This window comes from Sciurus carolinensis, chromosome 13 (assembly GCF_902686445.1).
Source record: "Sciurus carolinensis chromosome 13, mSciCar1.2, whole genome shotgun sequence".
Lineage (NCBI taxonomy): Eukaryota > Metazoa > Chordata > Mammalia > Rodentia > Sciuridae > Sciurus > Sciurus carolinensis.
The window spans coordinates 58,700,303-58,715,470 of NC_062225.1; the positions used below are offsets into that span (position 1 = coordinate 58,700,303).

General features: G+C 36.4%; 3 protein-coding genes across 6 annotated transcripts in view; 2 read left to right on the forward strand and 1 right to left on the reverse strand.

Moving 5' to 3' along the window:
• C1galt1c1l (C1GALT1 specific chaperone 1 like) lies at window positions 1-1,712 on the forward strand. Its single transcript, XM_047523237.1, is given in 5 exon segments — window positions 1-86; window positions 388-837; window positions 839-1,104; window positions 1,107-1,411; window positions 1,413-1,712. Coding segments are annotated over 5 exon segments (1,305 nt in total). The 3' UTR covers window positions 1,611-1,712.
• The window catches only part of Plekhh2 (pleckstrin homology, MyTH4 and FERM domain containing H2), a 136,891-nt gene that overhangs the window by 99,402 nt on the left and 22,321 nt on the right, over window positions 1-15,168 (reverse strand). The gene's annotated exons all lie outside the window — the stretch shown is intronic.
• On the forward strand, window positions 5,918-9,411 carry LOC124963115 (mitogen-activated protein kinase 6-like). Its single transcript, XM_047522603.1, is given in 3 exon segments — window positions 5,918-6,890; window positions 6,892-8,365; window positions 8,368-9,411. Coding segments are annotated over 3 exon segments (2,160 nt in total). The 5' UTR covers window positions 5,918-6,683; the 3' UTR covers window positions 8,847-9,411.

Consider the following 15,168-nt stretch of genomic DNA (forward strand, 5'->3'; position numbering starts at 1 on the left):
ATGCCACAGGAGGGTACATGGGGAAGACTAGATAGAGACCAACAGACTGGTCAAACCATATTAAGAACAGTAAATATAAGAGAAAAGTAAGACTTCAAATGTCATATTTGATGTTTTGACCAAATAGTAGCAATAATATCAGGGAAGAGGTGTCTTCTCATAAATTCCATAGGTGGTATGTTTAAGTCAAGACTCTGGGGAGTTTTCATTCTTATAGATTAATGCAAATAGTAAAGAGGCTCTGACTAAACACCCACACACATTAAAATGAATATTGTAAGTAAAATTTAAAAAGCCTTATAAAGAACCCAATCTAATTAACGTGAGGGATGTGTGCCAAGTGTTGAATACACAAGCGGAACTCAATTTCAAAGTCTTTGTTCTCAGTGTTGAAGTCTGGCCAACTTCAGAGCCGTCGGTGGCAAGGCTGCTCTCATTTTCACTTTTCTTGTTGGCTGGGAGCTGGGCAGCCCAGAACTCGGGGTGCTCCTCCCGTTCTCCGCTACTGCGACCCAAATCCCGCGGAGCGCTCGGGACTCGCGGCCCGACCCCGCCAGCTCCCCACATCACCGAGAAGCGGCCTCCCGCAGCTAGAGGGGCCCAATGCCAGGCGGCCGCCAGCTGCGCGCCGCGGGTGCCGCCGGGACCCGACCCCAGGCTGCCGCGCAGGGTCAACGCTTGGAAGATCGTGTCTGCTGCTGGGACGTCGTTTTTTAAGGGCAAGTTGACTGGAGCATTTCCTGCTTTAATAATTATGTTTAACCAAATCCACATTCGACTTCGAGGTCAAATTGAACACCAGGAGCACCATCATCTTGGCCCACCTGGCAGAAAAGATTGAACATTTCAGAAGCGATGCGCTTGAAGCTCAAAGTATTCGTGTTTTTTGCATCATCCTTGGGGAATCCGAAGATGAGAGTTTGGGGACTGTACTAAAAAAGACCTGGCCCAAACGCTGTGACAAAGCAGAGCGCTACGGCACTAGAACGGATCGTTTGTTCCATACAAAAACAAATGACAAGTGGATACAGATGGGGGAAACTTGCAAGTACGTCTTTGAAAAGTATGGCGACAACTACAACTGGTACTTTCTTGCATTTCCGACCACGAAAATTTAAACTACCTTTTGCTGACAAGGGATGCATCACAACCTTTCTATCAGGGCCGCACCACTGTATCGGGAGACCTCGAATACGTGACTGTGGAAGGAGGAATTGCCTTAAGTAGAGAGTCCATGAGGGGAGTTACCAGATTAATCAACCATGGAAATTGTACACATCAAGGTCTGATTTGGAATTCGTCTTTCAATAAGCGACTGGCAATCTTCCTGAAATTTGCACGCGTTCTTGCAGAAAATGCAGAGGATTCCGAAGGAAGAGATGTGTTTAATACAAAACCAAGCATGCATGCATCCTATTCAAGAGTCAATGCTTAACAACCCTCACCAAGTAGTAAAAGGCTGCTGTTCAGATATGGCTATTACTTTTAATGGATTGACTCCTGAAAAGATGGAAGTAATAAAGTATGGTGTGTACCGCCTCAGGGCATTTGGACATCATTTCAATGATACATGGCTTTTCTTGCCTCCAAGTGGTTCACAAAATGACTGAGGGCTGGCAAATAATAGAACTATATTGTCCAAGGGCACTCAAAATGTGGCTGGTCCGAATTAAGGTGTAATATAAGTATAATATACACACATCATTCAATGTATTTTGAGGAAACAGTAAAAAGAAATTAAAAATATGAGAAAGTTTTATATTAACTCCTTGTTGAAATATTTTGGATATGTTTTATTGAATAAAATATACTATTAAAATTAACAGTCTGTTTCTTTTCCATTTTATTCATTTGGCCATTAGAAAAAGATTATTTGTGTAGTTTACCTAATATTTCTATCGGTAATACAAATGTAGAGCATCCATTGTCACCACATATGGCAATTTAACTGTCCACATGCCACCACTTTTCTAAAGGCAATTTATTCCGGGGATCTAAATTCTGGAAGAAGTTTTTAAATATCTGGATATGTAAATAGATATTTCCCAAATACATTCTCTGGATCTTTAATTTTTTGAAAATACATCAAATGTCTAATGGGCAAGTATTGTTGCTTAAAAACACTTTACTGACTTATTATTAGGTACTATATAGAAACAACTGGACAAGTATTATGTCTCTTGGATGTTTCTAGGATATTCTTTAAACCAAAAACTTACCAACAGACACATGCCAAGACCACATTCTTCCACTACTGGCAATATGCTGATACTTGTCACCTCTACCCTATAACTACCTTCTATTTTCAGAGGAATTTTTATACTTCTGGAGCCTTAACTGATTTGTGTATATTGTTGGGGTTTCCAGGAGAAACAGAAAAATCCACAAAGTTTGCTAATAAAATTTTGTCAAACTTTGCTAATGGAAAGAAAATGAATAGTTTCTTAAAAGAACTATGAAAATATCTTGTCTGATTTCTTTTTCTGAAGTATTTCATTTCTAGTGATAGCAGGAAGGGCAGAAGTCTAATTGCTTCACTATTATATACCTAAAACAGATCTTTATACATAGGAGGTATTCAGTATATTACAAAGTATTGATGAAATGACAAAGTTCTCACAATTATCTGTAAAGTGCCATGCATATGTGAAGAATAGCATTATTTTTATCACTGCCAAATAAATATTTCTGCTTCTATAGCACTGGCTTCCTACTTTGTAAAATTTCCCTAACTATATTATAGGTTGCTAGAAATAATTCATGTGTGATACCCTTTAAATCCTCTGGGATACCACACTTTGCACATACCAGTCGACAAAATTCTAAAAGTTTAAGCTTAGTATCAAGAACCTTACTGAAATTTTTCCATTATTAGAAGGCATTTACACACACACAAACACACACCACACAACAATTCAAAGAACCTTGGTTATGCAAGGTTACAAATAAATCTGTTGCTGGGCATGAAAATTATCTGTATGTCTTTGAATACAAGCAGTTTATTAAAAGCCCAGGTTGAAAAAGTCACTTGTGCTTTTTTAAGAAAAAGGGCATAGTCCTTTAAATATTAATATAGGAGAAAGTGGAAAGAGCAATGAACTTGGGGGCAAGAGGATCTAAATTAAAACCCAGATTTATTAGTGTTATAAGAAAGCCATTTAACTTTTCTAGTCTCCATCCCTTGGATGTAAAATTAGATAATACTTGTTTTACAGTACTTATATGAAGAATAAACAGGAAAGCATCCAGCACAGTATCTGATACTTAATAGGTATCCAATTAATATTTATATAGAAAGTTTTAAAGCAGTTTATTCTACCATATACATATTACTTTCATAAATAATTGTGTTTAAGTTAGGATGGCTTAGTTTAAAATGAACAAACAAGATCCAAAAAATCTGGGTTTTAGTTCTTACTGTACTATTTACCAAGTTTCCCAAATTTTTGTATATAAAGTGGGGGTAATATAACATATTCTAACTACCTTAAAGAATGTTGTGAGAATAAAAATAAGAAATCATGTAAAAGTGATGTAAGAAAGTTACTGATACCTCATTCATTCAAAATTTGGTAGTGGGATTTGTAGTGTTATAATTTGAATGATAAGAATAAAAGTCACAGGGTTAAGGGGTAGCTCAGGGGTAATAGGGCTCTGGGTTTAATTCCCAGTTCTGTAAAAAAAAAAAAATCAATAATAAAATAAATTTAAAAATTAAAAAGGGGAAGAAGAAAAATCAGAAGTATCTAAAAACAGGATTTCCTAAATATATAAATAATGGCACATCCTCAGATACCATTACATATGTACATATATACTTAGGCAGAGGGGAGAAGTGGATCAGTGTACAGGAGAAACAGGATTGGTCCTGAGCTGATAACCATTAAAGCTGATAGTAACATAGATGAGGGTCTATCATAATATTCTTACTGCTATATGTTTGGAAATCTCTCCAAAAAGTTATAAATATACATATATACATACATATAAAAGTAAATAATGACATAGTCAAAGAAAAATGTACAGGATAGATAGAATGATGATATATGTAGATGATATATGGGGGAAAGGTTACAAAGCAATAATGTTTTAATCTCATTCTTGTTGGAAAAAAAAGGCATGTGTGTCTTTTTATGGGATGATATATACTAAAGAGTTGCCTACATTTGGGTGATAAGAATGTGGGTAAAGCAGTCTGTATCATTTCATGATGAGGAACAAGAGGGAGTTTTATGGAATTGAGAAAGGATGAAAAAGATGTTAGAAATTTGCATTGAAAACAATAGCCCATTGTCAGACAAAAGTAATTCTGCTCACTCAGAGCAAATAGAAAATGAAGAGGAAGTTCTCAGACACCTTGTGGAAGTAGGATACAATGAATGTACATAGAAAAAAGACTCAAATATTGAAGTAGCATCTAACTAAATGACAACTGGGATGACAATTAGGAGATCATTAGTGACCCTTGTGAGATCAGGGCAGGGGTGAAAAGCAAGGGCATACACTGGGATGCAAGAGTCTGAGCAAACTAAAGTAACTACTTAGAGCAAATTAAACCTTAAGGATAACAGAAATTATAGAATTAAGAAATATTAGAGGAGAAATCAACAAAATTAAAAACAGAAAAAAGAGAAAAACTGGTAAACCCAACGGCTGGTTCTTTAAAAAGATCAATACAATTGATAAATCTCCAACTATACTGATAAAGCAAAAAAGAAAGATACAAATTATAAATATCAGCAATATAAATGGGGACATCAATATAGACCCCACAGAAACTAATGGCATAACAGTAGAATATTATGAACAACAATGAATTGGTCAACTTGGGTAAAACGGGCAAACTCTTTTAAAGATATAAAATGCCAAAGCTCATTCAAGAGGAAATGTTAGTTTAATAGCCCAAAATCCATAAAAGAAATATATTTGTAATTAAAAACTTGTCTACAAAGGAAAACATCAGGACCAGATGGCTTCGCTAATGAATTCTACCTAAGATTTATGGTGGAATGAATACACACTCAACAAAAATATTCTTTCAGAACATAAGAGGAAGGAATGCTTCCCAACACAATTTATAAAGCTAGTTTTGCCAAAACCAACCATCAGACCAATATTATTGTGAATATAGAAGCAAAAATCTTAAAATATCAGCAAATCCAAACCAAATATATGCAATACTCAGTACACCATGACCAAGTGGGGTTTTTCCTAGAAATGAAATGTTACTTCAAATTTTGAAAAAGCAATCAATGTAATTCACCATGTCAAAAGACAAAAGACAAAAAACCCATATGATAATTTAAGTAAATGGAGAAAAATTATCTGACAAAATTCAACATCCACTCACAATAAAATCTCTTAAAATAAGAATATAAGGAACTTCTGAAACTTAACAAAAGACATCTATGAAAATCTATAATTAAGATCATGCTTAATGGCAAAAGATAAATGCTTTCTCTCATAACAATGTTCTCTTACCACTTCCACTCATCATTTTACCGGTGGCCAGATAATAGTAAAAAAAAAAAATTTAAAAGGCATAGATGGAAAAAAAGAAATGAACAACAGTTATTTAAAGATGACATGATTTTCTACATGGAAAATACCAAATAATCTACAAAATCAGTTTTACTAAAATAAATAAATGAGTGTAGTAAGGTTATAGGATATAAGGTCAATAAAATCTATTATATTTCTATATAAAAACAATGAACAGTTGAAATTGGAATTTAAAACACTACCATTTAAAATAGCCTCAAAACCACAAAATACTTAGAGGTATAACTAATAAAATGTGTGAAATATTTGTAAACTGAAAACCACAAAATATTGATAAAGAACATCAAAGAAGACCTAAATAAATGGAGAGTTTGAAGAGAAGAGTCAATATTATTAAAATTTCAGCTCTCGCGGGTCGGGGTTACATGGCGGCGACTGCGGCAAAGCGAGAGCCTCGGAGACGCCGCTGCCGCCAGCACAGCCAGAGACCTGAGCCGACACTGGGGGCTGTCTGCGAGCCCCGCACTCCCTCGATGAGTCGGAGAAGTCCCGTTGTATCAGAGTAAGATGGACGGTAGCTTTGATTGTGATTGTGGTGAGCTGGAGCCACCTGATCACTAACAAAAGACATCTGTCAACCAACAGTCGCCAGGGCTTCCTGTTGAAATATATAGCAACAAAGGAAGAAAAGAAGCAAAACGGAAATAGTGCTTACCAGCACCTTAGAATGATGCTGCTCAGGACCAGTCCAACACTGAATGCATCTGCACTGTGAGGAGAATGTTCATAGAAGCCTGTTGTGTGCATATTTATTCACATTTTTGTTAAATGTTAAATCGTTTAGCACAGTATATCTGAGTGCATAGTATGTCATTTCATTCCGTTTGAGTTTCTTGAGTGTTTTCTTTAAATGTCTGCAGAGTTGCTGCCCCTTTCTTGAACTATGAGTACTGAAATCTTTTTAAGTCTCAATATGAGTAGAGCTTCTTGAGCTTTAAATCTGAGGGGAACTCAACAGGCCTGGTTGGCATATGCAATGAACATCAAGAAACCATCTTGCTGTGGAAGCATAATTATTTTTCTTCTCCCTTTTTGAAAGATCTTTCCTTTGATGCCAGTTTTCTTCCTTGTTTACACAAGTTCAACAATTCGAAGGAAAAGGCAATAGTAAGGGTTTCAAAATGGTAGAGAAATTTGAAAGTCTTATGAACATTCATGGTTTTGATCTGGGCTCTAGGTATATGGACTTAAAACCATTGGGTTGTGGAGGCAATGGCTTGGTTTTTTCTGCTGTAGACAATGACTGTGACAAAAGAGTAGCCATCAAGAAAATTGTCCTTACTGATCCCCAGAGTGTCAAACATGCTCTCCGTGAAATCAAAATTATTAAGAAGACTTGACCATGATAACATTGTGAAAGTGTTTGAAATTCTTGGCCCCAGTGGAAGCCAGTTAACAGACGATGTGGGCTCTCTTACTGAACTGAACAGTGTTTACATTGTTCAGGAGTACATGGAGACAGACTTGGCTAATGTGCTGGAGTAGGGCCCTTTACTGGAAGAGCATGCCAGGCTTTTCATGTATCAGCTGCTATGTGGGCTCAAGTATATTCATTCTGCAAATGTACTGCACAGAGATCTCAAACCAGCTAATCTTTTCATTAATACTGAAGACTTGGTGCTGAAGATAGGTGACTTTGGTCTTGCACGGATCATGGATCCTCATTATTCCCATAAGGGTCATCTTTCTGAAGGTTTGGTTACTAAATGGTACAGATCTCCACGTCTTTTACTTTCTCCTAATAACTATACTAAAGCCATTGACATGTGGGCTGCAGGCTGCATCTTTGCTGAAATGCTGACTGGTAAAACCCTCTTTGCAGGTGCACATGAACTTGAACAGATGCAACTGATTTTAGAATCAGTTGTACATGAGGAAGATCGGCAGGAGCTTCTCAGTGTAATTCCAATTTACATTAGAAATGACATGACTGAGCCACACAAACCTTTAACTCAGTTGCTTCCAGGAATTAGTCGAGAAGCACTGGATTTCCTGGAACAAATTTTGACATTTAGCCCCATGGATCGGTTGACAGCAGAGGAAGCACTCTCTCATCCTTACATGAGTATATATTCTTTTCCAATGGATGAGCCAATTTCAAGCCATCCTTTTCACATCGAAGATGAAGTTGATGATATTTTGCTTATGGATGAAACTCACAGTCACATTTATAACTGGGAAAGGTATCATGATTGTCAGTTTTCGGAGCATGATTGGCCTATACATAATAACTTTGATATTGATGAAGTTCAGCTTGACCCAAGAGCTCTATCTGATGTCACTGATGAAGAAGAAGTACAAGTTGATCCTCGAAAATATTTGGATGGAGATCGAGAAAAGTATCTGGAGGATCCTGCTTTTGATACCAATTACTCTACTGAGCCTTGTTGGCAGTACCCAGATCATCATGAAAACAAATATTGTGATCTAGAGTGCAGCCATACTTGTAACTACAAAACAAGGTCATCATCATATTTAGATAATTTAGTTTGGAGAGAGAGTGAAGTTAATCATTATTATGAACCCAAACTTATTATAGATCTTTCCAATTGGAAAGAACAAAGCAAAGAAAAATCTGATAAGAAAGGCAAGTCAAAATGTGAAAGGAATGGATTGGTTAAAGCCCAGATAGCGCTAGAGGAAGCATCACAGCAACTGGCTGAAAAAGAAAGGGAAAAGAATCAGGGATTTGATTTTGATTCCTTTATTGCAGGAACTATTCAACTTAGTTCACAACATGAGCCTACTGATGTTGTTGATAAATTAAATGACTTGAATAGCTCAGTGTCCCAGCTAGAGTTGAAAATTTGATATCAAAGTCAGTAAGCCGAGAAAAACAGGAAAAAGGAATGGCAAATTTGGCTCAGTTAGAAGCCTTGTACCAATCTTCTTGGGATAGCCAGTTTGTGAGTGGTAGGGAGGAATGTTTTCTCATCAATCAGTTTTGTTGTGAGGTCAGGAAGGATGAACAGGTTGAGAAGGAAAACACTTACACCAGTTACTTGGACAAGTTCTTTAGCAGGAAAGAAGATACTGAAATGCTAGAAACTGAGCCAGTAGAGGATGGGAAGCTTGGGGAGAGAGGAAATGAAGAAGGATTTCTGAACAACAGTGGGGAGTTCCTTTTTAACAAGCAGCTTGAATCCATAGGCATCCCACAGTTTCATAGTCCAGTGGGGTCACCACTCAAGTCAATCCAGGCCACGTTAACACCTTCTGCTATGAAATCTTCCCCTCAAATTCCTCATAAAACATACAGCAGCATTCTGAAACATCTGAACTAAAACACTCAGCAGACATTTCTTTGTATTCTTCATGAAATGTGTTTGTCTTTTTTTTATTACTAGTGTTTAAGTCATTTTTTACTTGAATCAGATGGTGTCATTTAGTAAGGATTTTTATTAGTTCTTGGTTTTTAAAATCCAGAATTTTTTTCTACATGAGATAGTTTTCATTTTAACTGGCATGTCATTTGCACACAAAAAAGAATAGAGCAAAATAATGCAATGCAGGAGGAGACAAAAGAAATGCACTAAGACAAGTAAAAAACATTCTCTCATAGAACAATGATCTGTTTTACAGGAAACAAAAATCTTGCCTTGAAATTTACACAGTGAGACTGTACATAACTGCATGAAAATATCTATTTTTTTCCTAAAACATTTTTCATTCATTAGTATTTTCCAGCTTTTCATACTGTACACATTTCTTAAAACACATGATACCAGCAGCAACTGAAAATGAATGCCGAATTTGGTACACATGTGTTATCTACCTCAAGGTAACAAAAGTATGTGGCAAAACATATACCACCCATAGTGCTTCACAATATGCATTTCTATTTAGCCAGCGTTTATTGTAGTAAACTATTAAGACTCATTGTTTATAAATGTTCTGGTATTCATTCTTTATAGTGAAGTGTTAATACATCACATCTTATTTATTTTAACAAATCAGTATATTTTCTGTATTTGATTATAAAATTAACTTAGTTTTAAAATTTTATTTGCAACTACACTTTTTCCATTTGGCACTATGGTTTGTTGCCTGCCTAGCTGAATATATAACACCAGCTTATCCTAAGGCTGTCCACGTACTTAATTTACTTAAATGTTCATTTTAAGTAAAGTACTCACTGTGTATAGGAATTTGTATTTTGGAGGTGCTTGATCTATCTACAAAGAAAATTAGGAATTACTTTATTATAAAATGCTCCTAGAAGTCTTAATTGTGTTTATTTTTTAAAAATACTGTAATGTTAGACTTGTGTGCATGGAAGTAATTAAGGTACATCATTATTGTAGTTTAAAAGTTGTACATGATAAGACATTTTTTGTTTTTACCGTATGTTTTTACCAAATGATCTAGTCCCCATCCCAAAGCAAGCATGAATAAACTTAGGTTAAATGTAAAAAATAAAATAAAATAAAATAAAATAAAATTTCAGTTTTCCCTATAGTTTGACCTATAGATTCCATCTAATCCCAGTCAAAATTCTAGCAGGGTTTTTGCATAAATTAATCAGATTCCAAAATTTATATAGAAATAGACAAAGAGCTTAAAGAACAAAATTAGAAGATATAATAACTGATATCAAAATGTATTATGTAGCAATAGTAATCAAGACAATACATTTGCATAAAACAGACATAATAGATTAACGGATCAGAATAGTTCAGAAATCTGCCTTAACATATACCATCTAATATAGCCAGTCCCGTGGCACACATCTGTAGTCCCAGTTACTCAGGAAACTGAGGCAAAAATTGAATTGAAGGTCAGTTTGGGATAACATAGGGAGACCCCATCTCAAAAAAAGATTTTTTTTTCAATGCTGGGGATCAAACCAGGGTCTTGCACATGCTCAGTAAGTACTCTACCACTGAGCCATATCCCTAGCCTTTTTTGTTATTGGTTTATTCTATCTTCATTGTCATAACATATATATCGCCATTGTATGCTATAATATCTAGTTATTTTGGTTATCTGAACCTCATTCTTTAAATTTTTTAAGGGGATTTCCTGGTAAAGATATTTTCTGACTTCTTTCATGCTAACAGCTGCTTTCTGTATTCTTTATACTTAAGAGTCAGTTTTGCAGGACATAAAATCCTTGGATCACATGTTCTTTCCTTGATATCTAAAATATGTATTCTATCTTCTCATGGCATAAAAGCATGAGAATAAGCTATCAGTGTAACATTATAATTTTATTCCCCTTATGATGTAAAAGTCATGGATTTGTTTTTGCCTACATACTGTAGTGGCGTTCTCTTGCTTTTTAACAACAGAAGTTTTTACTAAAATATGCCTTGAAGAAAATTACTCTACATTAATATTTTTAGGCACATGATGCATTATTTCAGTTTCTTTGGAATTACTTATTCTATATATGAATAAAATCATATAATATGTGATTTTCTGTGTCTGAATTCTTTCACTCAGCAAAGTTTTCAAGGTTCTTCCATTTTTAGCATATATCAGTACTTCATTTTTTTTATGTTTGAATGATATTCTATAATATGGATATACATGATTTTGTTTATCCATTCCCCAGCTGATAGGCTTTTGGGCAGTTCTGGCCATTACAAATAATAATGCTATGACCATTCATGTACAGTTTTGTGCAGACATATATGTTCAATTCTCTTGGATATGTACCTAAGAGTAATATGACTGGGTCTTAGTAAAACTCTATAAATAACTTCTTGAGGAAATGTCAAACTATTTTCCAGAGTGGCTCCCCCATTTTACATTCCCACTACCAATGTATAGGGCTCCAATTTTTCCATATTTTTCATCAGTGCTTATTATTGTCCATCTCTTTGAGTACAGTCATGCTGGCAGGTATAAACAGATAAGAGGAGAAAAGGTAGTCTTTTCAACAAGTGGTACTGGAACAGACATCACATGAAAAAATGAACTTTACCTACTAACTTATATCATCTTCAAAGTCTATCCTCCACAGAGGGGAAAAATCTTTGTAACTTAGGATTAGGCAAAGCTTTCTTAGAAAATACACTAAAAGTATGAACCATAAAAGAAAAAGTTGATAAAATGTATCTCCTAAAATTTTTAAATATTGTTTTCCAACATTTGAGAATATGAAAATGCAAGGCATAAACTGGGTAAATATGTGCAAAACACTTGAGATGAAGAACTTGTAACCAAGATAGATAAAGATTTTTTTTACAACTTAATAGTAAGAATGCAAACAACTCCATTTTAAAAATGGGCAAAAGATTTAGATAGAGATGTTATAAAAAAATACATATGGCAAGAAGTACATACCAAGAGGCTTAACATCATGTGATTTTCCCCTTCAAGAGATGGAAAATATTTCTTCTTTGCTTAACACTGTGTTGTCCAGTGACTGACTCCAAGTATTAGAATGTGATGTAGCTTCTGGGGCTGGGCCTGAAGATATATACTGCTTGCACCTGTTCTTTCCTAGATCCTTGAATCAGCATGGAAAACAATCTGGCTGCTTTGCTGGAGGGACCCAAGGGGTTGGGGCAGGTGGATCTTGGACAGTACCTGACTGTTCTACCACTTCCAGCTGAGGCGTCAGGATATGAGTGAAATCATCCTGGACATCTCAGACCCAGCTTTCCTAGCACCCCCAGTTAACCCATCCTCCAGCTGATTTGCCAACTGAATGCAATCATATGAATGACCCCATTCAATGCCAAAGAAAGAATCACCAATAGAATTGTGAACAAAGAAAATGACTGCTGTTTTAAAATCCTGTTTTTAATTGAAAAAATTATATATTTATCATGTAGAACATGATGTTTTAAAATAAACATGTTTTAAATATGTATTTTGAAATTATATTTAATATATCTGGCTAAATCAATAAAGTCACTAAGTTTTGAGGTGGTTTTCTATGCAGGCAGAGATAACTAAAACCCAAAGTTACCCTGTTGAGTACAGATCTGTAAAGATAATACTGTAACTATTTCTATTGTACCCACCAATCATCTCTGCTCATCACTCCAATGAAAGTCACTCTCATTTTGACATGCAGTTTCTGGGAATGATATTTTCTTGTTGCTCTCAGTTCTTGGATGTGACAGAGAAATTTAGTGTCTCAACTTCAAGGTGCATAATCATGAAAAGTACAGAGCTTTTCCTAACTTTCCATCCCACAGACTGTATGAACAGATCCAAAATAAATATATTGCACAAATTTGCTCTGAGGTTTAAAAATATCAACTTGAATAATTAGGATGCACTCCTGATTAAATATACAATGATGTATTAATGGCATGATAATGGATTTACCTTAAAAAAAGACTTTTTTGAAAGAGAATTTATATTTTTCTTTTAGTGAAAATGCATCTAACATTAATCAGAAGTCTGATGCTGTTGCAGTCATGGCAGCCCAAGGAGACGTTGAGGGCTTAATTTCTCTCCAAGATGAAAGGTGTCCTTCAGTTGCATTACTCATCCTACCCAAAATATCATCCTCCAACCCTATTCCAACCCGTTCCCACACTGCCACAGGCTTTCAAAGTAGGCAGTTTTGTGGTAATTTTGGAAAAACCACTAGTTCTCTCTCTAGGGTAAGATTGGACAACTGAAGTCCTTCTGGTTGCCTGACATTTTTCCATTCTATTGTTTGTAATGGATTTACACAACACTTAGCATTTTCTAGTACCCATTAAAGCTGCATAATTACCTAAATTCCAAAAGCTTGGTTGAAAGTTTAAATTGAAGGTATGTTTTTTAAAAAATATTTTTAGTAGTAGATGAACATAATATCTTTATTTATTTATTTTTAATGTGGTGCTGAGGATGGAAACCAGTGCCTTGCACATGTGAGGCAAGCACTCTACCACTGAGCTACAGCCCCAGCCCTGAAGGTATATTTTTTTTGTTCTAGAAATAAACAGTTTCTAAAAAATGTTCTCTAAAGAAAAATGAATGCTGGTCATTGTAACAGTTTTAGCAATTTTGGCTTTTAAAGATTTCTAACTTTATTGGTTTCTTATTCTTTCCCCCATCAGACATCATACTATGATACTATTGACATGGACCACTGGCTGCCTAGCCACAGAACCAGCTCAATAATCCCATCCATGAAGTGGCAGTAGAGCAGTGGAGAGGCAGAGCAGATGGATAGACTGGATAGGCTAGAGCACAGGCCAGGAGCTTCCACCCAGGTCCTGCAGAACCAGAACCTCAATAGTGCAGAGCTCACCATGCTGGCTGTGGGCTAGATCCCAGGAGAGCCAGGGTCAGCTGATTTGTCACCCCACAGTGGCCAGGCCTGACCATGATATGGCGGCATGACGTAGAAGCCCACTTCACACAGCGAGGCAGATTCAGAACCTCTAAGTATACACAATCTGCTGACCTCAAAGTGGGCAGAGCTGAATGGGATTGCAGGGCTAACTAATAGTGTTAGTGCCTTTCAAAATCCTAATTAGCATAAGTGGTTCTTTCAAATCCTGATTAGCATGAGTTTGGACCAATTGCATTGACCCAAGTGCTATATCAAACCCCTAGACTAGCACATCCCAGAGGGAAAACCTGTTATGAAGTCTGCTCTCCCACTGTAGGAGTTCTGTTCCTGTTTCTATTCTTATAATAAATCCTACTCTTACACTTACTCATCCAGCCTGTGGATTTCATTTTCAAATTTGCAAGCCAGGAACCCAGAAAGAAGAAACTGACAGTGACTTGCTGGGGTCTGCTGCAGTTTTGGAGGGCACAGCCCGCCATGAAGAGCTGCAACACCTCTTGATGCAGAGGCCTGTAGCTTGTGCAGACCTCACCTGCCAGCTGAAGCAGAGAAACTTCATTTTTATTTCTTGGTGCTCAACGTGGAGCTCTTCGGAAGAGTGAGTGAAACGGACCAACAGAACTATCTTTTTTTTTTTTTCTAGAGTTCTATACTCTTTTTAGAAAATTCTCTATTAAAAATACTGGGCACCTGTCAGCCAGATAAAAGTAGTTAGTGAGGCCAAGGGTCTAAAGGCATGGTGACAGGCTTACTGGAGGAGGCTTGCTCAATTCCTTTCATCTCCAATGGAGGAATGGTGGTCACGCTTTGCTTCAGTTTATCTCTGTGTCACACAAACCAGGTCGACATATGGGTTCAAGCATCCACTTCTTTCTTTCACTTTTGGACTGACTTACCCTGATGGTGGAAGGTGCCCTCACCTGTTGTATCTGACTGAGGCAAAAGTCTTAGTCTGATCCAGGTCTTTGGGAAAGAGGTGACCCACTGATCCCCAGAGTGTGAGCCAAGTGGTCTCTGTTTCTCTCCACTCTGTCTCTCATGTGTGCCACAAAAACTATGTACACAGGTTTCTTATGCCCCTCTGAATTCCCGTTGTTTCAATAGGACCCAGAAATAAGGTTATTGAGAACTTTTGAGTCCTTGAGTGCCTTTTGAGACCTAAACCCCATTCTTGACCCTCATGTGCTCTCACTCACAAGGAGGGTCCCGTTCCCTAGGTTTCCAAACCCTGACAGTTTTCCTCTGGATAATCTTAAAATTCACCAAACAAAAAAACATATACAATCCAAATAAAAACTCTCATGCAATTAAGATCAAATATTTGCAACAATCAAGTGAAGTATCAAAAATTTTCC